Consider the following 25919-nt stretch of genomic DNA (forward strand, 5'->3'; position numbering starts at 1 on the left):
AGTCCTACATTTAGAGTATAAAATAAACCGAAATATATGGTTATTTCGATGTTTTTGCAAAAAACCGGTTCCGATCCCTGCTTGGAAAGTAAAATTCTCTAGTGCAGAAACGTACCACTTTCTGCACACTTCATAGAACAACAATGACCCTCTTTCAGAGTATGAGAAATAAACATAATTTTAGTTTCGGTAATGCCTGGAATGCTTGTATTATTAAAGAATAATAATAGTATTCGTTTATATATTTGTATAAAAACTCACTATCAAATCAAAATAGCTGCCATAAACTGATACTGTTAAATCTCTCCTTATGTTCTTGATGTATGAGGATGTATGTACACATACAAAATATTTTAGGTGTAATGTAATGTAACACAACACAACTTTTAATAAGTTAGGCAGAGTCAATTAACGAAAAATAATTTTGATACGAAGTAATTTACTTCCTTTTTTTGGTTGAATATAATTTATTTTAGTTCGGTTCGGAAATGTTCATACTAATTTTAACCTATTTTTCACTCCTAAACGTCTTGACTTGACAGCGCGACGAAATTGCGGAGTATACTTTATGATTGGTTTGAATCATGCATGCGCGTCACAGTTTCCTTGTAAAACCCAGCCATTTATTCTTTAAGAAGCCAGTGCTGCAGCATGTTCTACTGCTACCATGTTTTAAATTATGAATTGTTTATTTTTAGTATAATTATGTCTTTGTAAATTTTATTTCCGCATATTATGGTTTTTAAGGAGATGTTACCGTTTGTGTCTGTAATAAGTTTAAATTTTATTATTCATCTCTATTTGGGTAAGTTTTTCATTATAATGCCGACGATGTGTGGGAAGTATAAAATGAAATAATACGTAGATATTTTTATACATACTTCCTTTGGTTACTTTTCTTAAGCACATAATATTTTAATTAATTGTTGTTTTTCTACTTCCTGTAAGTATTTAAATAACAGAACCCCTAGTGTAAATTTATTCGATAGCGTGACGTGACGTACGCGTTTGCGCTAAGTCTCATTTTGTATGGGATTTAGAAAGTTTTCGAAACACAAAATCCCATACAAAATGAGACTTGACGTAAACGCGTATGTCACGTCACGCTATCGAATAAATTAATACTAGGGGTACAGATAGCGTTTAAAACTAGAAAAAAATTGACTTCACATAATGTATGAAATGCAATTAAAATTATTTACAACCATACTGCATATCATAACAATTACAGTAAGACCTAGTCCTAAAAATTTGTCCATTGGAATTTTAAATGAGGTTGTCAAATAATTTAGATTGTCCTATAATCACATCCTATAATACCTACTCATAATTGATATAAATCTTCCCATCATCCCTTTAAAATAAACTGATTATTTTTTGTCTGATTTAAGTGAATTCGGCAAAATATACATTTTCGTTACCGCGGAGTGAACTTGAACCTTTGATGGAAGTATATTATGTACCTTATGATGAAGTGGAATTTTATGAAAACGACAAGAAAATGAGAAACAGAAGAGCATCGAATAGTGCAACTCCAGTTCTTAAAAACGTTGGACATGAATTTGAAGAAGAGTATAAAGATATTGGACATTCAGCCATAATGACATGTGAACCTAAAGGTACTGTAGTTAACTAAACTTTTTGCTTGGAATGAGTATGGAATTATTAAAATATAAGCATCAGCATTTTATTTATTCATGCATTTGATTACTTAAGGTAAATAGCATAACAAGCACGGAATCGTTAAAAGAAGGTTTTCCCATTGGGACGTCATAATCGACTCATTTGTTTTTTCCTGCTAACAGTAAATATTTCCATATACTTGGACTTTTGGTATAAATAAAACTATGCATTGCCCAACACTAAACTAGATGTCCAGAGGTCAAATTAATTATAATTATACAGTGTGCAACTAAATGAATAGTACATTTTGGATTTTTTTTTCTATTTTTCATGCCTAATAGCGTTGTTGTAATGCGGACATTATATTCAACTCAACTCAAAAGTTGAAGACTATGATATATCAATGTTATTTCGAATATCGATAGTTCGACGTGGTACATTACCTACTGTTTACGTTAGTAGAAAATGTATGAACTCGTAATAAACACGAATCAATATGTAAACAGCCCTTAAGGCAAGTGTATACGCTCGTAAGCACCTTATCAGATAAAATTTAATTTCGTCATGTCCGTCTGTCTGTCTCTCTATCTGTACGTCTGAAGTTTTTGCTTCGTGATAAAAGCTGCAATTTGGCATAAATAAATCATGCCGACCAAGTCGTAAAATAAAAACTAAAAAAAAGGGTTTTGCTTCAACCCTATGTGAGGTCTCGTTGGATGGGTGTTCTTAACGAATAAGGTCTTCCACCGCTATATTTTGATACAGTAAATTTACATTTATGGAAAGAATCGCCTAGAAAGAATAAACATACGTGCTGCCCCCCTCTAACTTTTGAACCATATGTCCACAAAATATGAAAAAAATACTAGGTCTACCGAGCTTCCATGAAAACTAGCGTGATTAGTTCAGTAATTTTTAAATTATCGCAAAAAGTTTTCGCTTCCTTCTCCTTCCTTAGCCCCTGTGCAAGGTCGCCTATTGTGACGGATGGGTAATCCCAGGGAAGCCTGCATTGAACATGGTCCGACATGCTCTTGGACGATTTTTAATAGTACATTATGATACAAGTGTGCTAAGTGGGTCATTACACACGAGGCGATATTGTGTGTGCGAGCTGTAAGCGAGCGCGCAATAAGAAAGCCGATGTGGGTGGGTGTTGGTGTGGGACCAAAGCACACGCGTTTCATACGACGTTTTTCAATACACTTGCGAGGAAAAAACATACCTAAAAATTCGATTGTTTTTGTCAAAACAGTAAAATTACAATTGACAAAATGGTGGCTTACAGTTTTAAAATCGAATAATTGCACCAAAGCGTGCTGGGCTTGTAGGACAGTTCATTGAAGTAAGCTACCAACACGTTTTCCAAGAAAGACTGGGTGTTTTTGCTGATTTTCCATTGAATAAAGGTTTCATATGCCGCCAATTATTTTTCACCCGATTTTGATGATAAAAGGCTATTGTTCTCGGCTCTTACCTCTATTAGTATTACTGGCAGCGTCAATTTTATGTGTTCTTCATTTTAAATGCTTGTCAATTTTCATTTTAAATGCTTGTCAATGTCAACATTTTCGTCAATATATAAACTAAAAACATGCAAAACTATTCAAATTTTATGACAAATACGGAAAATGGCTGGCGCGTTATTTTTTTTTACGCACGATTCCAATGTGCGCACAAGACAAAGGCGCGAATGAAATCGACAAACAGCCAATTAAAAAAATGTAAAAAAGCTAATATTTTCGTATTAATTTCTATTCGACGGATGGAGATCAAATCGATGTTTATTTATTAATGAAATTTACGAGATAATTTAATCTATAAATTATGTTTGGCGTGATAAAACCTCTTTGAACTAACATTTGAAACACCTAATAGTTGGTTAAAAAAAAAATGTATTACTCGACCAAATTAAGAAGGCTCCGTTTCCATACATATTATTAGCAATCAGTTACCTTCTTAACTCACTCGGATAATATAATGAAAAAGCACGAGTGGTTTAATATACTTAAAAAAGCACGCATCTAGGATTATAAGCCAAAAATCGGTGGAGTAAAAACGCCATTTTGAGCAAGTGTGTTGAAAACGTGGTTAAGGGTGATGAACCCTCATGAACGTCAGCTACCGTTGCTGGGTATTAAGCACTAATTGGTTTGGCCAAGATTTTGTAGCCAGATAATGTAGCCAGCAATATACGCATTTCTGGCTACGTAATGGTGCGGGCATTTTTTTTAAAGTTGTATGTTTTATTGATACTATTTCAGGTACTCCAACCCCGAATATTACCTGGTACAAAGATAATGTAACACCAGTGAGAAGGATTCACCGTGGTGGAGTACTTCCAGTAACTTATGACGTATGGAGTATATTACTTAATGATTTAGTGACCGAGGATAGTGGGAATTACACGTGTCGTATCTGTAACCCATTGGGCTGCACGGAGCAAGTTCATCGGCTGATAATCAGTAAGAAATAAAATGCATTACCTATATCCTTGTTTACTATGAATGAACCACAAGCTTGTCAGTTTTATTATTAGTATACGTGTACTTGTTGATTTGTGATGTACAGAGTACGGTTAAGGAATTTGATTTACAAGGACAAGGTACGTACGAAGTGGTAAGTAGAGAAATCGAATTCCTTTACAACATGGCCTTAGCTTCTGAATAAGCCCAAAATCCCACGTTGGGTCCCAGAGCTTAGGAATAATGCCTTAATATTTTTTCTTATAACAAAGAAATAAAAAATCACACTAATATAAAATAACAGCTCTTACCCGTACCTACTTATATTTTTTTAACAATTTACTTGTATTTTTAGCGGGCTACCCTAAACTATTCCCGTCCATTAGAAAAGGTTATCCTGGGAACACGACAGTCGTAATCAGTGACTCCGTTGTACTGTCTTGCCCGACGGTGAACCTTACGAACTATTCTGTCAAGTGGGCAAAGCTGATTTCTGGATTTGGACGTAATGCAACACAAGAGTTGTTACCTCACGAAGTTAGTTATTTATCAACCTTATCGAATTGGTTTAACTACATGTTGGACTCTTTTTGTTGGAATAATGGATGTATTGTTAATTTTCCTCTAGAACTGTGCATTCAAAATATATAAATCTGTGTTGTTTTTAGAATAAATACACTATTTCTGATAATACTTTGACAATACGCAATGCTACGTCGACGGATGAAGGTTGGTACTTATGCATCACCAATAACTCCATTGGCACGGATAAAGCTACAGGTTACCTTAAAGTGGCCGTTTTGGGCAGACCCTCAAATGGTAAGATAAATATACAATACAATACAAATACTCTTTATTGCACATCTCAATAATACAGAAACAATACAAATAGTACAGAACATTAAAAAGAGGTAAACAAAAGGCGGTCTTATCGCTAAAAAGCGATCTCTTCCAGATAACCTTTAGGTAGCGGAATTAAATAAATTTATCTCATGTCAGTAGGTGTCATCATTTTTATTGTTATTGCGGCAACAGAAATACATCATCTGTGAAAATTTCAACTGTCTAACTACCACGGTTCATGAGATACAGCCTGGTGACAGACAGACAGACAGACGGACGGACAGCAGAGTCTTAGTAATAGGGTCCCGTTTTACCCTTTGGGTACGGAAACCTAAAAACTAAAATCAAGCCATAGGTCAATTGAAACGTGTATGTAATTGAATTAAGGTTAAATCTGATTTGTTTTAAGATGGTCCTGAAAACAAAGGGAAGGGAAGAAGTATTTCAAAATGGCTTACAGCAATTTTGTCAACATTACTGATTGTTAGCTTCATTGTAGTACTAGTAGTATTATTAAAATTTAAAAGAGAGAGACTGTTGAAGCGGCATGCTGTGGAGACGGCAAGAGAGGTGATGTTTGAGCAATGGATGAAAGTTGTCTCTATAGAAAGGGAGAGGAGCAACGGTTACACTCCTGAAGGTACTTTGGTAAGTAACTTACCGTCATCTAAGATATGTAAAAGTCAAATGAACGTATGTTTAGTACACTTAAGTTACAAACGATAGGAAACGTAACATAAATGCACAGTTGGATCGAGGACATATCACCATGGCGCCCGCCCTCCGATCATGTTTGTCCTGCGAGTATATACCTACCTACAATTTTTATCAGTGTGCAAATGAATAATATGTAGAAATATACAAATTATGCCACAAAACGAGAGTTAATAATTTTTTTTTTAGCAAATGCCTAACGTGAGGATAGAAAAGCAAAGGGCCTCAGACATAATTCGCAGGTTTCCTGATTATGATATCCTGAACGCTTCAGAATATATGTTTCCTCCAGACAATAAGTGGGAAATTGATAGACTATGTCTCGCTATGGGAAAAGTCCTAGGTGAAGGTGAATTTGGAAAGGTAGTCCAGGCAACGTATCGTGGAACATCGCAGAACAATTTTCCCACTACCGTTGCTGTTAAAATGCTGAAAGGTATGTTACTGAAATTTACTCAACACAGAAGGACTAAAATGTTTTCTAGTCACATAAATATAATCATGTTTTTTAAGAGGGCCATTCAGATGCCGACATGATATCGTTTGTGTCGGAAGTAGAGATAATGAAGATGATCGGAAAGCACGAGAACATAATCAACTTGTTGGGATGCTGCACCAAAGGTGGTCCGCTTTATGCTGTCGTTGAATATGCGGCCAACGGATGCTTGCGCGACTACCTCAAGAAAAATAAACCCAAAAATGAGTAAGTTCAATTTAAATTATAGCAAGGTCCTAATATATTTACCTGAACAAAATATTTACTTACTAAAATTATTTTATTTCACGTGAGCAGTAATGATCCGAGTGAAGATCAAATACCTCTGAAACATCAGGAGTTAGTGCAGTTTGCTCTGCAGGTGGCCAAAGGAATGGAGTACCTTGCATCACGAGGTGTAAGTCTGCTGTGTAGTATATTTACGTAACTAAGACAAAAAAAAATGGATACAGAGATCAAGTGTAAAGGTGTTTCTCTAGGTTGTAAGCCTCGAAAGATGTATTTTTAGTAATGTGTCAGAATTATAAAAGCTGTATCAAAAATGAAAATCATGCCGAATAATTAAAGTATAAAGTTGGTACTGTACGATAGTAAAAAAAGTTAGTAGGTATTACTAATCAGCAGTTGACGGCGCCACATATAGGTACCTAGTAATAGGAACATAAAGCGTATCGTTATTCCTAGTGCATCCACCGCGACCTGGCGGCGCGCAACGTGCTGGTGTCGGGCGCGCGCGTGTTGAAGGTAGCAGACTTCGGGCTGGCGCGCGACGTACGCGACTCCGACTACTACCGCAAGCGCACGGCCGGCAAGCTACCTGTGCGGTGGATGGCTCCCGAGTCGCTCTGCCACAACTACTACACCACGAAGTCTGATGTGTGAGCAAGCTCGAGTCCAGAACCCGTAGTGTAAATTTATTCGATAGCGTGACGTGTCGTACGCGTTTGCGTTAAGTCTCATTTTGTATGGGATTTTGAGTTTCCAAAACGTCCCGCTTGGCGCGCTGTTTCTGAGAAATATCTGCTTAGGGCCCAGGGAATCCAGGATATGAGGAGATCACTGAAACACGTCCGTTCGGTATTGCATTTAATCGATCGACAAAGACAGGTACGAAATCTACCCTCTATTGTGGTAGCATAAGTCTACCCACATACATTACACCTCCACCCTTAATTACTAATACATGTTTTGCTTACTAGTAAAGCGAGTGACAACAAAACTAGGATACATAACATAATAATTTAATCAAACTCGAAGCCATATCTTTGCACGGCCTTACGAATGCGCTTGGGTCGGCCCAAAGGGGACTCATTACATTCCGTGTGACTGGGTCCTGTGTTCAGGGATACAGTCTCTACAGATAGCTGGGGTGGTTCCTTAAGATCGGGTTGAACCACAGGTTCCGGCGCGCGCGAACCCTGAGTCGCCTCCGTGTCATTAACCGCGGATTCCTCGCCTGCCGCCGTCTCCGACACATCCGACAGGGTCACTGTATAACTGCTACGCCGTCTTTTAATCTGATCTAAATGTCTTTTTAGTTGTGGACCACTTTCCCTAGCTATAATAAAATTCCGGGAACCTACTTTCTCCTTAACCTGACCACTTAACCAGCTTCCCCCGGCGTGATCTCGCGCCCACACTGAATCGCCCACGTTAAGTTCTCTAGGTTTCCCTCCCGCGTTCAACACTTGTTTATCTTGAGCTTGCTGTACCCTAGACTCGACCTGCCGAGTACCCCTTAACAAGTCTAGCCTCGATCGTAGTCGTCTACGTTGTAACAGCATAGCTGGGGCTGACCCTGTAGAACTATGCTCAACGTTCCTGTACATCATGAGATATGCTTGAAGAGCTTCATCCACATCACAACCATCTCGAAGTGCCTTTTTAATAGCTCGCTTACATAACTTAACCGCATTCTCCGCAGCGCCATTGGAGGCTGGGTGGTAAGCTGGCGTAAATGTCATTTTGATGCCGTTAATTTCCATAAAATGTGCGTACTCCTTAGACGTGAACGGAGGACCGTTGTCCGAAACTACTTCTAAAGGCAGCCCAAAACGAGCAAACGTTTCCCGTAACGATTTAATAACTCCCCTCGCAGTAGTTTTAGCCATTTTGAATATTTCTAACCATTTCGTTGCTGAATCTATGATGACTAAAAAAGTTTCGCCATGGAAAGGTCCTAGGAAGTCAATATGTAATCGCGACCAGGGCTCTGGGTTATACGGCCACGGTTGCGGCGGCGCTCGCGGTGGCGCAGCGCCCTCTAGGGCACACGTCGTGCACTGCTTACCTAACTCCTCGATCTCACTATCTATTCCAGGCCACCACATCACACTTCGGGCGAGACTCTTCATTTTCACGATACCTAAATGACCGACATGTAACTCTTTGAGTAAGTGATCTCTCAAAGCCTCTGGAACCACTAACCGATAGCCCCAAATTATACAACCCCGGTCTATATATAATTCATTGCGCCGCAGGTAATACGGCTTAAGGGCGTTATCGTTACAACTAGTAGGCCAGCCGGACAGTAAAAACAGAAATATTTTCTTTAGTACTTCATCCTTACTAACGTGATCTTGTACCATTTTCCTCGTAATCGGTAGGAAGTTTTGGATAAAATTTAAATATGTGACTTCTTTCCGCTCGCTCTTCTCCTTACCCACCGGCAAGCGAGATAAAGCATCGGCCGCGTTCCCGTCACTCCGCACATACTCGATGGTATAATCGTAACCAGCTAAAATAACCGCCCACCTCTGCATACGACTTGCAGCCATTACGGGTACGCCTACTTTATCGCCGAAAATTGTCACCAAGGGCTTATGGTCCGTTCTTAGAATAAATTTTCTACCATATAAGTATTGGTGAAATTTTCGGACTCCATAAATTATTGAAAGTGCCTCTCGTTCAATTTGCGAATACGACTTCTCTGCGGCGTTAAGCACACGCGATGCGTACGCTATTGGTCGCTCGGTGGCGCTAGTGTCGCCGGCGCCGGGCACAAGGTGCGATATGACAGCACCCACCCCCACACTACTCGCGTCAGTGGTCAGAATTAGGGGAAGATCTGGCGAATAATGTGCTAATATATCGCCAGAAATCAACATTTGTTTTACCTCACTAAACGCGCGCATGCAAGCTTCACTCCACTCATACTTCACATCTTTCCGCAAAAGTCCATACAGAGGCGCTAGTATAGTGCTTATGTTCGGAACGAACTTAGCATAATACATCACTAACCCTAGGAATGACCGTAACTTCGCTACATTATTTGGAACCGGTACCTGCTTGATCGCTTCAATCTTTTCAGGGCATGTATGCACGCCGTCCTTACTAATTACGAATCCAAGATATGTTACCGAGTCAGCAAAAAACGTACATTTATCCTTTTTAACTCTTAAACCATATTTCCTTAACCTTTCAAACACTTCGTTAAGCGTGTCTATGTGCGAGCGGTCATCGACCCCTGTTATAATCAAATCGTCCAGAAAGACACCGACCCGAGGCATATCCGCAAACAATTGCTCGAGTTTCCTCTGGAAAATACCGGGACTAGAGGCTAGCCCATATATCAGTCTATTGTACATAAATAAACCCCTGTGGGTGTTAATTACCGTATATTTCTTAGACTCATCATCCAATTCAAACTGGGCGTAAGCTTGCGACAGGTCTAATTTAGTGAACTTACTTCCCCCGTGCAATTTAGTTAGCAAATCTTCTACTTTCGGTAAAGGATAGTGGTCCACTTCTAAACTTTTATTTAGCGTTAACTTAAAATCAGCACATACCCGTATGGTGCCATCTTTTTTAACTACCGGCACTATCGGCGTGGCCCAGTCGGAGGTGGCGACAGGCGTGATGATGCCGTCGCGCACCATCTGCTCGAGCGCGCGCTCCACCGGCTCGCGCAGCGCGTACGCCAGGGGGCGCGCGCGCAGGAACACCGGCCGCGCGTGCGGCCGCAGGTGGAACCCGACCGTGCCCCCGGTGAACCGGCCCAAGCCCTCCGCAAACACCTCACAGTATCTGGAACTGAATTCAGTCTCATCAAACAACTTGTTCACATTAGCAATTTGTTTACATACCAATTTTGACCTATCAATGATATTAAATGCCCTTATCCAACGCCTACCTAAAAGGCTAGTTTTGCCATTTTCAATGACGTATAAGTCTAATTCTTTACAAAAACCATTGCACTGCACTTTAGGTGTTATTTTACCTACAGGTTTTACCTTTATATCTGTATAATAATTCAGCACTAAATTACTTCTTTGTATTTTGCAATGAGTAAACAATTTTTTATAGCATTCTAAACTTATGCACGAAATCGCACTACCTGTGTCTATTTCCATATTTAACCACTTCCCCGCAATGTTAACATCTATGGTGTATGGCTCACACACAAACGATTCGCTGCTATTTAGTGAAAAATTGTTTACCTCGTCGCTTTCGCTGCTGTCCGAATGGTCCAAATACACAACCTTCTCTTCCGTCACGTTGTATAGGGACGAACTTCCGCGCAGCCTAGGACACACCCTTTTTAAGTGTCCTTCTTGGTTACATACTCGACAGACATACTTCCTGAATTTGCATCTGTCGGCTTCATGCTTTGATCCGCACACCTTACACGTTCCATCTAAATCCATATTATTATTTTGACCGAAGCCTCGCATCTTTCCGCTGCCCGCTCCGCTCATGGCGCTTGGACCGCCGCCGACCGTTATCTTCCCGCGGCCCGCTGTTCCCGCCGCTCGACCGCCGTCCGCCGCCGCCCGGCCCCGGCTCGCCCGACCCAAATGATGCACGGCTGTCGTCGCGCCCGCCGCTGGTATACTGTCGCTGGTTCGATTCCGAGCACAGTCTTCTACTAGCGCCGCGTTGACCTCGGCCGCCTCCATGGACACGGCGAGCTTGTACGCCCGGTCGAACGTGATCGTGTCGTCCTCCGTGAACAGCTTCTGTCTGATGTCGTCGTTTAATAGGCCGCACACGAACTGATCCCTCAAGTTCTCCTTCAAGCTATCCCCTGCGAAACTGCAGTCCTTACTTAATTTTTTAAGATCCGTTACAAAGTTCGCAATACTTTCATCACGCTTTTGCACACGTTGACGGAATTTAAAACGTTCTGCGAGCAAACTCGGCTTTGGATTTAGATGACCTTTCATCAGCGCGACCAGCTGGTCATATGTTTTGCTCGCCGGTTTCGCGGGTGTGCACAAATTCACCATAAGTTCATACGCATTTCCGCCCATCACTGTTATTAGTGTAGCCACTTTCACTTCGTTTTTAACATCGTTTGCAACGAAATATTGTTCTAAACGGTCAACATACAGCTCCCAATTGTCATTGACAAGGTCAAACGGTCCGACTTTTCCCACAGGCATGTCGTACACTGTTTATCACGAACTTTACACTTTTAAAATGCACTAGTGTCCAATTGTTCTCGTCGCCACTGAGAAATATCTGCTTAGGGCCCAGGGAATCCAGGATATGAGGAGATCACTGAAACACGTCCGTTCGGTATTGCATTTAATCGATCGACAAAGACAGGTACGAAATCTACCCTCTATTGTGGTAGCATAAGTCTACCCACATACATTACAGTTTCTAAATCCCATACAAAATGAGACTTAACGCAAACGCGTACGTCACGTCTCCCTCTCGAATAAAATTACACTAGGGGCACATAACACTTTTATTTTGCTGTAACGCACTCAGCAAACGTATGGTAGAAGAGCCGACTGCAAAATTTCGTATCGACTTGATACCGCGATGAAATGCACAATGGTTTCCAATAAAAGTGATGTAAGTCGGGTAAGTCCGAATTTGATATTAGGGTATCGATGGTCCCTTTGAGAGCGTCTGCCAAGCACTTACGGCAAAAAAATACTAGATTTCGCTTTTCTGTGTCAACCAGTAAATTTGTAACTACTGCCATAACTATTATTTCGGTACCAGATGGGGTAAATCACCGCAAGTGGCCTTCTTTTTTGTACTTTCGATAAGTTCCGCCGTGACAGACTATCAAATTCGGACTTAGCATCACTTTTATGGGAAACCGTTGTGCATTTCATCGCGGTATCGAGTCAGTACGAAATTTTGCAGTCGGTTCCTCTACCATAAATACTTTTTATTGATGCTTTTTAGGGTTCCGTAGCCAAATGGCAAAAAACGGAACCCTTATAGATCTGTCCGATTATGTCACAGCCACTTTTTTCCGAAACTATAAGAGCTATACTGTTCACACTTAGTAAGTGGATGTATTCTATGAACCGCATTAAGATGTTCACACAAAAATAGAAAAAAAAACAATAAATTTTGGGGGTTCCCCATACTTAGAACTGAAACTCAAAAAATCTTTTTCCATCAAACCCATACGTGTGGGGTATCTATGGATAGGTCTTCAAAAATGATATTGAGGTTTCGAATATCATTTTTTTCTAAACTGAATAGCTTGCGCGAGAGACACTTCCAAAGTGGTAAAATGTGTGTCCAAAGTGGTAAAATATTGAACAAGATCTAGTAAGTAGATTTTTTTTAATACGTCATAAATGGTACGGAACCCTTCATGCGCGAGTCCGACTCGCACTTGGCCGCTTTTATTGTTTTTTATATTAATTTTATTTGGGTGTTGCTCTTGTTTCTATTTTATTAGCTTACATGTGTTTATTAAGGCAAACGAATAAATGGTTTAAGTATATTTTATCTATATTAATCATTTACAAACGAATTTACCTACTTTATATATTGACTTTCCAGATGGTCCTTTTCTATATTAATCATTTACAAACGAATTTACCTACTTTATATATTGACTTTCCAGATGGTCCTTTGGCGTGCTCACTTGGGAAATAATGGCATACGGGGAAACTCCATATGCAAAAATCCCCGTGCACTTTCTGTACAATTATTTGAGACAGGGCAAGCGAATGCAACGGCCGGACAATTGCAGCGAGAAAATGTAGGTATTTGTGTCTTATAAGATCCATTATCTTTATACCCTTTCTCAGAGGGGCTACCGCGAACATTGAAATTATATAAATAACTGTCTGCATTTCTATCGGTCAAATACTGCAAGAGTCATTAAAAGGAAGATCGACGATTTTCGTTATTCCTTGTTGTCCTGCAGGCCGTCGGCTTGTTATGAATAATTATCGGACAGACAGACGGACATGACGAATCTATAAGGGTTCCGTTTTTTGCCATTTGGCTACGGAACCCTAAAAACGAAGTTACTCAGATGCTCATGCCCTAATATATTACAGGCTGCCACGTTGTTCTGTACGGATTAAACGAAAGTCAGTAATAAAGGATCTTAGAGCTGCTGATTTAACCTACCTTATACTTACATGGGGACAATTCAGCAAAAATTTATAGTCTCGAAGAAATCATCTAAATTATGCTTCATATATTTTTTTAAATCATTAGAACGGACTTTAAAAACCGGACAAGTGCGAGTCGGACTCGCCCACCGAGGGTTCCGTACTTTTTAGTATTTGTTGTTATAGCGGCAACAGAAATACATCATCTGTGAAAATTTCAACTGTCTAGCTATCACGGTTCATGAGATACAGCCTGGTGACAACCGGACGGACGGACGGACGAACGGCCGGACAGCGGAGTCTTAGTAATAGGGTCCCGTTTTACCCTTTGGGTACGGAACCCTAATAAAAACAATTGCTATATACATGGTGATAAAATTGGTTAAATTCTTAAGGTCCTCTCCATTATTGCCCTTCTTTTAAACGTACTGAACCTGTATTGGTGTAGGTGCCTAATTTCAAAGGGTTACTTAAGTAAGGTGTAAACAACCTCGGAAATAATGAACACTTTATTGTGATGAAAATAAATTATATTTCAAGCTATTATTTAAACTATTTTAGTATCACTTGTAAACAACCTCAGAAACAATGAACACTTTTTGTTATGAAAATAACTATTTTAGTAACAGACGTCCGTTCGGTTCCGTCGCCCGGTCAAGAATGCCCCTGCGCGCCAAGTCACCACACTCCCGTTTTTTTCCGCCATCGGACATGACGTCACCAGAATAATGCAGTTACTAATTTCGGTTTAGTTTCTTTTCTTATAATAGAAAAACAAAACAAAGACAAACAAACAAACAACAAGACAAAGGTCAATTTTTTATGTTATGATTGTTATTGTCCGCAGGTACCAGTTAATACAACATTGCTGCTCCTTCAATCCAGACGACCGGCCGTCATTCAGTGAGCTTAAGGAGAAGTTGGAAGTGATAGTCGCCAGTATCGATCACTTACTATAACATTCGTATTGATAGCCGAAAAAGTTAGCAACAAAAGATAATAATGACAGTTTTATTTTAATTAAAATAAACGTTATTCATTGCACAGTAGGTATTATTAAATAATATTTTGTTACCCAATTGAAAATACATATCAAGTATGTAGGTAAGAACCTATGTAAAACTTGAATACTTATGATGCAAGTACCAAGAAACCATTGATATAATGTTGGTGTTGGTAGTTGGTACATAAACTAGTCTAGTGCTGACCGGACAATACCTCAAAAAACCGGACAAGAAGATGTCGGGCCAAGCTGAGTATAGGGTTCCGTAGTTACCCCTCCGTAACAATGGGCTGCCTTGAACGGGGGCTATTAGTAAGAATTATGTAGGCCCATAACAAGGAAAAGGGAGTAGGTACCTTAGCAGCTCTATACGTCTTTTTACTAAGAAGGGAAAACTTTTTGCGATAACTCAAAAAAACGGCTTAATTCATGTTCGCCAGTTTTCCTTGAAAGTGATGGTGACCAAACCGTGATAAGTGGCGGAAGAAAGAGGAGGCTCAGCAATACAGCAAGGGATACAAAATAAGCCATTAATAAAATAGTACATTATTGCAGAGGCCGGGAAAGAGGAATTCGTGGATGAGTTTCGATTTTGTCGGACGATGCGAAACAATTGGCATGATGATTAATTTTTAAATCACTTTGAATAGTGTCGGTACACTCGTATTGGTTGCGAAAAACACAATATTTCAGCTATAGTCATAAGTTTTAACATACCTACTTAAAAAATTGTTTTTTTTTTTATAGGGTACTAATCTTACGCGAAAACGCCTCGCGTCCGTTTGTGACGTCACGATTTAGTTGATGGTTGGTCGTAGGGCGGTAGGTAGATATTGTCTACATGAGTACTTTACACAATAATATATTACTTTACATACTTACAGTTATGAATTTTTCCTTAAACCTGAATGATATTGTTAATTCAGTACTATATATTACGAATAGCGACGACAATTACAAAAATAAATCATTATAGGTGACTCATTTTATACAAAAACTCTCTCGCAATTTAATATGAATTATTCAGATAAATGCAGTGACATGTCAAACGCTTCGCTTGACAGACAGATAAAGTATGCGAAAGGGAAGCCATCACGTATATGAACAAGCCATGAGTGCGAAAGAGGCAGACTGTTGTGTTCCTGCCGGTGAGTAAGGTTGCCAGAGCTCAACGAGGGGGGTGGGGTTAGGGTCGGCAACGCGCATGTAACTCCTCTGGAGTTGCAGGTGTACATCGGCTACGGAGACTGCTTACCATCGGGCAGGCCGTATGCTTGTTTACCACCGACGTAGTATAAAAAAAAAAGACTACATATGAGAAAACGTAACCATTTTTTGAGTTCGAAGTCGGCCGAGGCGGCCAAGATCATATTGCCGTATTTTTTTTATGTGAAAAATATAAGAGAATCTAAAAGAAAAATATATATTAAGTAATTTAGTGAAGATGGTGTCATGTTATGTGCCGACTTGTAGTGTTTCAGGGCCAAAAAACCCAGGAAAATACTCATTTCACAGGTAATTATGATATTCCTAGCGAAATTTTCATAACGATATTTTATCAAATTAACAGCATATAAAGTGTAAAAAACCAATTTATACAGTTCATTATAAGTTTTTCTTCAATTGTGTGTTAATATTTCATCATATTAGTCAATAATTTAGAATATTTTGTGTAAAAACCTAAACTGTTACTTTACGCTAGGGCTTGACAAAATGTTCATATGACTGTATTAATAACTTGTCGGTATATTAGTAGGTATGGAATTAGTTGTTCACAAGACATCATTAAGATATTACCTTTATAACCGACTTAAAATAATAACGATTGTTATAATACCTTTTTTGAAGGTATTATAACGTGCATGTTTAGCGATAAATTTAAACTTCACTTTCCAACACAGTACTTACATTTTAACCACTTTCCACCAGTTTCCACGGCTTTGCCGCCAACACAACATACACAAGGAAACACAAGACAGCGTATACTTGTACACAGCGTATACACACCCAACCCAACTTGTCACTAGGAAAAGGCGCGAAATTCAAATTTTCTTTGTCAAGTCAACTCTTTGCGAACACATTTTCAAACAACTTCAACTCCGTTTTCCGAGAGAAACGTTTCCTTACACTGACCGGAATCTATATTCTAGAAGTAAGTTTATTTGTAAAAAAACAGCCTAATTATTTTACAGCTCTCTCTTCAACAAAGTGCAACGCTAGGACGCAATATAGATATAATATTATGCTACCAAAAATAAACACATCCATATTCAAAAAGAACACTTTTGTAACAGCAATTCAGGTATTTAATCACCTTCCAGCTGATATTAAGGCACTCGAAGGTAACCGATTCCGGGTAAAATTGAAAAACTGGTTACTTAATAAATCATTTTATAGTTTAAAAGAATATTTTGAACATTCATTGGTATGTAATTAATTATCTTTGCATGCTATTTAAGTTTAGTTCATAAGTTATTTAAGTATCGCATACCCGAAATGGGTAACTGTTGGAACTAATAAATTGTATCAGGATTACCATCTACAAATGTACACAGTACTGCAATAAATCATTCTTATTCTTATTCTTAACTTTTTATTTTCAACTTTTTCTAACACATTTGAAAAAGTAGTCGATAAAGCAGTTAAACATCGATAGATTATTAATATGACATCACTATTTTTGTTCGCACATAGACAATACGCACACACTTGCATTTAATTTTTGGTCACACTTTCGAAGTTTGACAGTCGTTCTATACTATCCTATTTCTATGGATAAATGCAAATTTTCATTGAAAATACCGGGCACTTTTTAATTTTTTCTGTTTACGACATCCAACATCCAGCCAGCAATATAAATCATTTAAAAAGTTTTTAGTGAAATATCTATTTAGATGTATATTTGACGACCGGTTTGGCCTAGTGGGTATTAGTGACCCTGCCTACGAAGCTGATGGTCCTGGGTTCAAATCCTGGTAAGGGCATATATTTGTGTGATGAGCATGGATATTTGTTCCTGAGTCATGGATGTTTTCTATGTATTTAAGTATTTATAAATATTTATATATTATTTATATCGTTGTCTAAGTACCCTCATTGAGCTTACTGTGGGACTTAGTCAATTTGTGTAATAATGACCTATAATATTGATTTATTTATTTGTTATTTATTTATTTAGCACGCTATAAAGTAGGGCAAGAACATGAGAGCCACGGCGAAGACGAATAGGAAGCCACTTGAGCTGAGAACGAAACTGAGACACATGGTCATATTTGCGCAAGCCAAATATAAATCTTATACAGAGGTTCTGGAGGCGCTCAAGCTTATTCAGCTGGTCCTTCGTAAGGTCGAGATAGCAAATGTCAGCTTAATTTACTCGTAATATGGGCAGTAAGAGAGATTGAGCTAGCGCAATTTTAGTGGCGTAAGGCAAGAAATTTCGAAGTCTGCGGAGTGATGAAATTGCAGCAAACATCTTCCTACTAACCTCACTCAACTGAGGTGCCCAAGAGAGACTCTGGTCCATCATGACACCGTGATTCCTTACCTGGAGAAGGGAATCTGAATACCATGAAACATTGTGGCAGGTAGAGAGCCAAAATCAATCCGGGCAGTAAGCTTTGAGCTACCTACCTATCACCATAACCTGAGTTTTAGTAGGGCTTACCTTGAGACCGTAACGCGTACTGCAATTTAAAAAAAGATACTTGAGACGCCAGAGAGTTACTTTCAAGGTTACTTTTCAAGAGTTATTTCAAAAGAATCACCATGCAGTAAAGTACAAAACACCAACCATAGGTTATGAATAACCTCTGCCCCAGTTTATGTTCTATATAAAATCTCCTACTGTATCTACTTATGCGTTAAATTTGTTTGGTATACTTAAATGATAAATCTGTTCAATTTCCAAGTCAAGTCATCCGCTCGGGCACTCTTCGGAGCATGTCAGCTTCCCATCTTGGCAGTTGCATGTACCACAAGGATCTAGTTGGAAGCTTTCTCCATCCTCGATTGTCATCCCGTTGAACCAACAGCGAGCTGAAATAAAAAAAAAAAACATATATAATGAAATAAGTAGGTACCTACAAGTCTAACTACGAGTATAGTACTTACTGATGGAACCTCTTTAGTTTAAATAGTAAAAAATATTTTTTTCCTATGTCTCAACTTCTAGTTCTTGGTCATAATTAATAAAATTGAAGATCAGCGATGCCTGCCATCTAATCGTATATAAATAAGCTAGTATATAGACGTATTTATTTAGAAATTTTATTTCGCTCAAAAGTTACGGTATTCTTGTTTAATTCTCACTGCACCCACCTTGAAGTTTTTCTGTTTTGCCTTATGGTTGACTGGCAGAGAATGCCTATTGGCATTAAGTCCGCCTGTCCTGTTGTACTCTTTTTTATGTGGAATAAAGTTTAAAATAAATAAGCTATATACTAGTATAAAAAACAAATGTTTCTAAGGTTTCTCAGCTAAATAGGTGACATAATGTTAAAAAAAAAACCGGTCAAGTGCGAGTTCGTTTTACTCGCGCACCGAGAGTTCCGCACAAACTTTGAATTATCACGTGTAACTATAAAGGCGAAATACTTGACCAAAACTACCTATACTAAGTATAATTTTGTACAGCAAATTGTCTAACTCATTTGCGCGATGCAATGCATGTATATTGTAGACCACGGGCCAGGAGCATATTTCGTCAGTCATCGCCTCTCGACTGATACTTTGTCAGACGATAGTGTCGATAGTTTAAATGCTGTTTTAAATAATTAAAAGAACCGTCAGCCGGTTGCATCGCGGTGCAAAGACCGTCAGCTGTAAAATGAACATGTAAAAAATACACGCCTTATACGCCGTCGATAATTCTCTATCATGTGAACCGATTTCAAGAATTGTTCTTTTAGTAAAAAAAAAAATTCTCCGGTAAACTTTGGAGATAAGGGGGGGGGGGGGTGGCATTTTACTTCATAAATCATTTTTTCCCACTATAAAAAAATGTTTTGTAATGTACAACTTGAGCTCTTTCAAATGATACCTCTTTGACCTAGTCACTAAACTTTGAAATTTTGCCCCCTCATCATATTAGGCATTTTTCATAGTTAATAAACATAGAATACAATATAATAATAATACTTTCAATGTGTCTGGGTTAGCGTTGTTCATAACTATTCCAAATTTCATATCGATAGCTTAAGTGGTTCTCGAGATATTTAGCGATGTGACAGACAAACAGATGGACGGACCGACGGACAAAGTTGCACCCTATATAAGGGTTTTTTCGTACCTTTTTGGTACGGAACCCTAAAAATGGGCGAACAATTGATTGCCAAATCCCATTTGACGTGTCTCTTATTTAATAGCTTAAACTCCATACTTGCCTCCATGCTGTTTCCGAAACAAGTACCGATATAAGTACCTAATTAAAAGAGAACTAGTCCATCGTAAGTGGTTTTAAGAGACAAAGAGAGCAAATACGTACATCCTACCCCTGGGCAAATCTTGCAGCACCTGTCCGAAATAGAGACCTGTATCGCGGGATCGCAAGGCGGCGCAGCACAGGCATCTGGCTCCTGGTCATCGCAGCTCAGAGTCTGATTTCGACATTCGCAGAAGAAGCATTTCTGCGGCTCGAAACGGTCCCCTTCGTGAAGAATCCTTGTTCTTATAGTTTTGCATATTCCTGAAAATATTAAGTGAGACATGATGTAACACACACATAAGTGCTGCTCCTTTTTAGGGTTCCGTAGCCAAATGGCAAAAACGGAATCCTTATAGATTCGTATATGTCCGTCTGTCTGTCCGATTATGTCACAGCCACTTTTTTCCGAAACTATAAGAGCTATACTGTTCAAACTTGGTAAGTAGATGTATTCTATAAACCGCATTAAGATTTTTACACAAAAATAGAAAAAAAAGAAACAATAAATTTTGGGGGCTCCCCATACTTCGAACTGAAACTCAAAAAATCTTTATTCATCAAACCCATACGTGTGGGGTATTGGGACCGTGCGAAGTGCATGGTGGGGGTAAGTAAAGCGATCCCAGCGCATAAGGTGGTAAAAATTTTAACTAACTGCGGATAGCGTCTTTAACATTCCGTACAATTATATGGCTCGAAATGAAACATTGATTTACGATTACTCCTGAAATATTCATTTAAATTGTATGGTGTAAGGGACCATTGTAAGCTGTATGAAATGCTTAATATAACTAACGTATTTATTTTGATAATTGTTAATAATGTATCCATGTAAATAGCTTTGCAAATGCCACGTATTACGTGATCTTTTTCTAGAAGTTACGAATATGTATAGTAAGTTATCCTTAAAAGATAGACATTTAACATCGCGGACTTTTTTGTAGACCTATGAATGAGAAACAACCCCACCATACATTGTGTTGTTATAGCTCAAACGGATTAGGCAGCGTTTCCGATTAAAGCTCCTAGCCAGCGTGATTTTTTCCGACAACATCGTTATATTTCAAACAATTTACACAAAACCTTAACAAGTTATATACTTAAGCCTTCCTCAAGAATCACTCTATTGATAGATGAAAGTCGTATGAAAATCCGTTCAGTAGTTTTTAGTTTTGGAGTAGTTTAATAAGATGTAATGAATTGACGTTTTCCCCTAGACTTACGGCCACTAGGTTGCGTGACAGTCGTGCACGCTCCCAAAAATGATATTGAGGTTTCTAATATAATTTTTTTCTAAACTGAATAGTTTGCGCGAGAGACACTTACAAAGTGGTAAAATGTGTGTGCCCACCCTGTAACTTCTAAAATAAGAGAATGATAAACCTAAAAAAAAATATGATGTACATTACCATGAAAACTTCCACCGAAAATTGGTTTGAACGAAATCTAGTAAGTAATTTTTTTAATACGTCATAAATGGTACGGAACCCTTCATGGGGTTCATGGCCGCTTTTTTTTATGAACCACTCCTTATAGCAATAAGTCCTAGACATAATGCTTTGTACATGAGTGCAATAAACGAATATTAATAAGAATATAAAATTAGCAGGATTGCCTGTTACATTTTAATTTTTTAATCTTTCGTTCTAAAACTGCCATTAGTCAACGACATTACTCAAACAGCCAATGAAACTGTTTTAGACAAATTAATTAATTTTATATGAAATAAAAATAAAATGAGTAAAATAAGCAATTTTTATCTTGAATTTTAGTTTATTTACATGAATAATGCCAAATAACTTTAAAAATCTATTGAATGTCGTAATACGGTTTAACTGTGGATATAGGTAGGTACGTCTTTTTACTATGAAGGGGAGACTTTTTGTGATAATTAAAAACAGCTAAACTGATAATTTCCGCTATAGTTTTCATTTAATATCTTTCTTTAAGCACTCACATCGAGCTCAACACCTACTTATTCAGGATACGAATGGTCGTGCGTGCACCAGACTTAAAAGACCAGCAGGTCTAAGCGAGGCATTCGAAATAGGCGTCGGAGTTCATCAGGGCTCGGCCCTCAGTCCTCTCTTATTTAACCTTGTCATGGATCTAATCACAAAGATATCCAAGCCCCACTACCCTGGAACCTTCTATATGCGGATGATATCCTCCTAATACATCAAAGGAAGCAGAAGCTACATTGCGCCTATGGGTCAATATTTTGGAGAAAGCGGGACTTAAAGTCAGTAGATCAAAAACTGAACACGTTGAATAACGGTTTAGCGATAACAGTCAGTCTACCACTATTCTCTACCCTGACCAAAAACCGGTACCTAAAGTATCCCAATTCAAATATCCGGGCTCGGTTGTATCCGAGAGTGGCAAAATCGAGGCGGACGTGGCCCATAGAGTAAGCGTCGGCTGGCAGAAGTGACGTTGCTTAACAGGAGTGCTCTGTGATCCTCGAATGCCAATCCGCACAAAAGGAAAGGTCTTCAAAACTGCTGTCAGACCAGCATTGTTGTATGGAGCCGAATGCTGGCCAATGCAGAAGATAGACGTACACAAGCTTCACACGACATAAATGAAGATGGTCGGGAGGGGTTACTAGGCTTGATAAGCTGAAGCCCCTATCCGCGAAAAGCTGAAAGGAATGTTGTCTGCGGTGGTACGGACATGTCATGCGCAGAGATGACGAGTGTGTGGTTAAGAAAGCACTATACCTTACATGCCGGAAAAAAAGAGCTAAAGGCCGGTTCCCAACGACGTGGTAGACCAGTATGACCAGCCTGTTAAAGGAGAGACTTCCTGGTCCGACAAATCTAGACAGAATGTCATGGCGCAAACAAATTAGGAGAGCCGACCCCACCTAAAGTGGGAATGAGCAAAGAAGAAGATCTTTCTTAAGCTCTACTTCGACGATTTTTTTCGTATGTTTTGGACCTATGATTCAAAAGTTAGGGGGGAACACTATTTTTTTTCGGACCGATTATCTCCAAATATATTCACATTATCAAAAAATGTTTCTTGGAGACCCTTATTAGTTATGAAAGACCTTTCCAATAATATCCCACACTGTAGGGTAGAAACAAAAAAAAAATTACCCTAAAAAATAATAATTTTTAGATTTATTGTATGACTTTGTCAGCTTTATTGATTTATATATCCAAGCCACATTGCAGCTTTCTAGACTAATGACCACGGAGCAAAGCCTCGGACAGACAGACAGCCAGACAGACAGTCGGATATGGTGAAACTATAAGGGTTCCTAATTGACTACGGAACCCTAATTTAGTTTAGGTACTATTATTACTCTGTACTCACGTGTGTCATACAGCAAAACACCACTAATAAGGAAACAAAGGATTAAAATCAGTTTTGTCATCTTCTGTAAAATTGACTGCCTCTTTCAAAGGACTGCTACAGAATAAACAAAGTAGTTTTATAACAAACTTATATGCTTAGAGTAACACGTAAAAACCTGTTGGAATAAAACAGGAAAGCTGGTAGCAAAGAGAATTGATTGTAATAGAGAGGTATATATCTAAGAAACAACGTGTCTCTTAGTTTGACATCCAAAACAGATGGCGCTGTACTGCGCTATACGTTTTGCGGTCACTGAATTGTCAAACTTCAACTTTTGACAATCAGAATTACCGAAAAATATTTATATATTAAATATTAGATTTTACACATCTTACTCAATCAATGTATCTTAGCTGGTAGATATCTGTCTAGGTCTAATTACAATAGGTACCTGCGTACATGTTTTTTTTCTTTGTATGGACTTGAGGGCCTGTGTACATGTGCACTAACATTGACAGTTATCTCTATGGCCTCATCCACCAATCTGCCGTGTCAGTCGAATTGAAACGTCATCAGTGCATTAATTGTTCGAAGAAAAAAATTAAATACGCCAGCATGCGTGGTCGAATGTTGAAAAATTATACCGATCGAAAGAAAAAAAGAGGCAGGATAAATGTTCATACATAAGTTAAATAATTAACACATTATCTTTCGTAAAATACATAGACATACAATATAACGTAAAATACGATATTAATCCATGAAGTTGTACCTAAAGTGGAGGGCGCTCTCACTTCTTTTGCCATACTAGATTGAACCTTATCCCCGAGCAAGAAAAGTTTTCATACCAAACTAGAGAAAATCTACTCAATCCGCCTAGGTACACATTCGTGACACGCACACATTGAATCCTTCCGCCATTGCAGTGCCACAGCTGGTTGTCAGCAGGCTGACGCAACTAAGAACAAAATAAGTTTTGTATGGAACTTGTTTCGCAAATCTTTGCCAACGAAGAAAAATAAAACGTCAGTGCTATTTATTCTGTCAAGTTTACATCAAGTCAACTGTCAGCCTAATTGTTTTGTGTGTTATGAAGGCTTCAATGTTTTGTTCGGGTATTTCGTGCAATTCCTTTATTATTTTATTTATTATTTAGTGAAAATATCGAAAATAGTGAACCGTGATCAGAGTAAAGAACGAGTTTGTTACAATGCCACCGAGAAAACGGTTTACTAAGTGTGAAATATGTGGCAAGCGAGCCACTCGAGAAAATCACGAAAAAAGGGATTTTATGGCGAAATTTCCCTTGGATAAAGACCGGTACGTAATGGTTTAGATACTTTTGACCTTATTTTGGTGCAGCACGCTTTAAACACATCGAAAATTTGATATTTTATATTATTTTTAGTTGTGAACTAGGGATGTACTAAAACTATCGATAATTGTATGTTTATTTGTATATCAGTGTAAGTAATTAAATAAAATATGTGAAATTTCCTGAGAACTTGCTTGCAATATGACACAAAATTAATTCGTCGAAGATTTTCAGTGGAAAATTATCTATCATCTATGCAATAATGGTCATTATTTAACATATTTTTTTAAAATCTAGTAATTATTTAATATATTAATCTGAAATGTAAGTAAATTAATCTCTCTTTTTGTGATCAATAAAAAATATTATACGACATTATTACACTAATTGACTTAATCCCATAGGAAGCTCAATAAGACATGTGTTGTGGGTACTTAGACAACGATATATACATATAAATACATAGAAAACACACATGACTCAGGAACAAATACGCATGGTCATCACATAAATAAATGCCCGTACCAGGATTTGAACCTGGGACCATCAGCTTCATAGGCAGGGTTACTGCTCAGTAGGCCAGACCGGTTCTCATGATTAACAGACATATAAATACATAAAAAGTTAGAGCATTGATAAAGGGTTGTTGATAATTGGATGCCAAAAAAACATGATTTATAGATGCATATTAGCGCTAAATAATCAGTTGATCATCTCATTAGCAAACACTTGGAATATAAACTGTACATAACCAAGGCTGTATGTTTTCAGATGCAGGCAGTGGGTCAAATTTGTTGGGAACGAAGACCTGATACATCTTCCCATAGAAAAGTTACATTTATTGAAACATGTATCTGCAGATCATTTTGAAAATAATGCTTTTAATAATAAAAAAATAAGAAAAAAAATACTGAAGGATTTTATAATTACATTCTGAGTGTAACGAGGTATTCTAAAATAGAATCCTAGCGTAGTGAGGGATTCAAGTGTTAATGCCTAAGGGTGGTATTCCACCTATGCAATTTATTTGTCCAATGTGTATTTCGTCTTGCGTCTCACATTTTGCTTAATAACAGAGTGAGACGCAATGACATTGGACCAAGAAATTGGATAGGTGGAATACCACCCTAAGGTGGAAATATTTTTGCTACCACGTGATAAATTTACATACTGCTTTTCACATCACCTAGGAGGAAATTATTATGGTACAAATAAAAAATAAATTAATTAAATAAATTTAATTAATGGTAATTAAATTAAATAATCATAAAGAGAAGAAGAATTGACAAAATAAGTAACAAGGATTTAAGAGACAAAACAGGATTTACTGATGTGACATACAAAACAAAACAACTGAAATGGAAGTGGGCTGGACATACTATTAGAGGAGGAGATAAATGGAGCAAA

General features: G+C 38.2%; 3 protein-coding genes across 7 annotated transcripts; 1 reads left to right on the plus strand and 2 right to left on the minus strand.

The window, feature by feature from the left end:
• Positions 1–355: 355 nt before the first annotated feature.
• LOC133534481 (fibroblast growth factor receptor homolog 1-like) lies at positions 356–14507 on the plus strand. 4 transcript variants are annotated; one of them, XM_061873633.1, is made up of 12 exons: positions 394–805; positions 1392–1619; positions 3888–4088; positions 4444–4625; positions 4757–4817; positions 5341–5579; positions 5835–6081; positions 6159–6348; positions 6439–6538; positions 6826–7019; positions 12965–13102; positions 14311–14507. In XM_061873633.1, the coding sequence occupies exons 1-12, from the start codon at positions 736–738 to the stop codon at positions 14420–14422; spliced, it is 1962 nt and encodes a 653-aa protein (XP_061729617.1). In that variant the 5' UTR covers positions 394–735; the 3' UTR covers positions 14423–14507. The 4 variants fall into 4 exon arrangements, with proteins under 4 accessions (XP_061729618.1, XP_061729619.1, XP_061729617.1 ...); XM_061873632.1 differs by having other exon boundaries at positions 395–805; positions 4757–4907; XM_061873634.1 differs by lacking the exon at positions 12965–13102 and having other exon boundaries at positions 356–805; positions 4757–4907.
• Positions 10016–11770, minus strand: LOC133534491 (uncharacterized). Its single transcript, XM_061873645.1, has 2 exons — positions 10581–11770; positions 10016–10173 (listed from the first exon to the last, which is right to left on the minus strand). The coding sequence occupies exons 1-2, from the start codon at positions 11523–11525 to the stop codon at positions 10159–10161; spliced, it is 960 nt and encodes a 319-aa protein (XP_061729629.1). The 5' UTR covers positions 11526–11770; the 3' UTR covers positions 10016–10158.
• Positions 14508–17291: 2784 nt separating the features above from the next.
• On the minus strand, positions 17292–24516 carry LOC133534501 (kielin/chordin-like protein). 2 transcript variants are annotated; one of them, XM_061873660.1, is made up of 3 exons: positions 23649–24516; positions 19952–20152; positions 17292–18504 (listed from the first exon to the last, which is right to left on the minus strand). In XM_061873660.1, the coding sequence occupies exons 1-3, from the start codon at positions 23707–23709 to the stop codon at positions 18383–18385; spliced, it is 384 nt and encodes a 127-aa protein (XP_061729644.1). In that variant the 5' UTR covers positions 23710–24516; the 3' UTR covers positions 17292–18382. The 2 variants fall into 2 exon arrangements, with proteins under 2 accessions (XP_061729644.1, XP_061729642.1); XM_061873658.1 differs by having other exon boundaries at positions 23216–24516.
• Between the last annotated feature and the right edge of the window lie 1403 nt (positions 24517–25919).

This window comes from Cydia pomonella, chromosome 2, assembly GCF_033807575.1.
Source record: "Cydia pomonella isolate Wapato2018A chromosome 2, ilCydPomo1, whole genome shotgun sequence".
NCBI classification, from domain to species: Eukaryota; Metazoa; Arthropoda; class Insecta; order Lepidoptera; family Tortricidae; genus Cydia; species Cydia pomonella.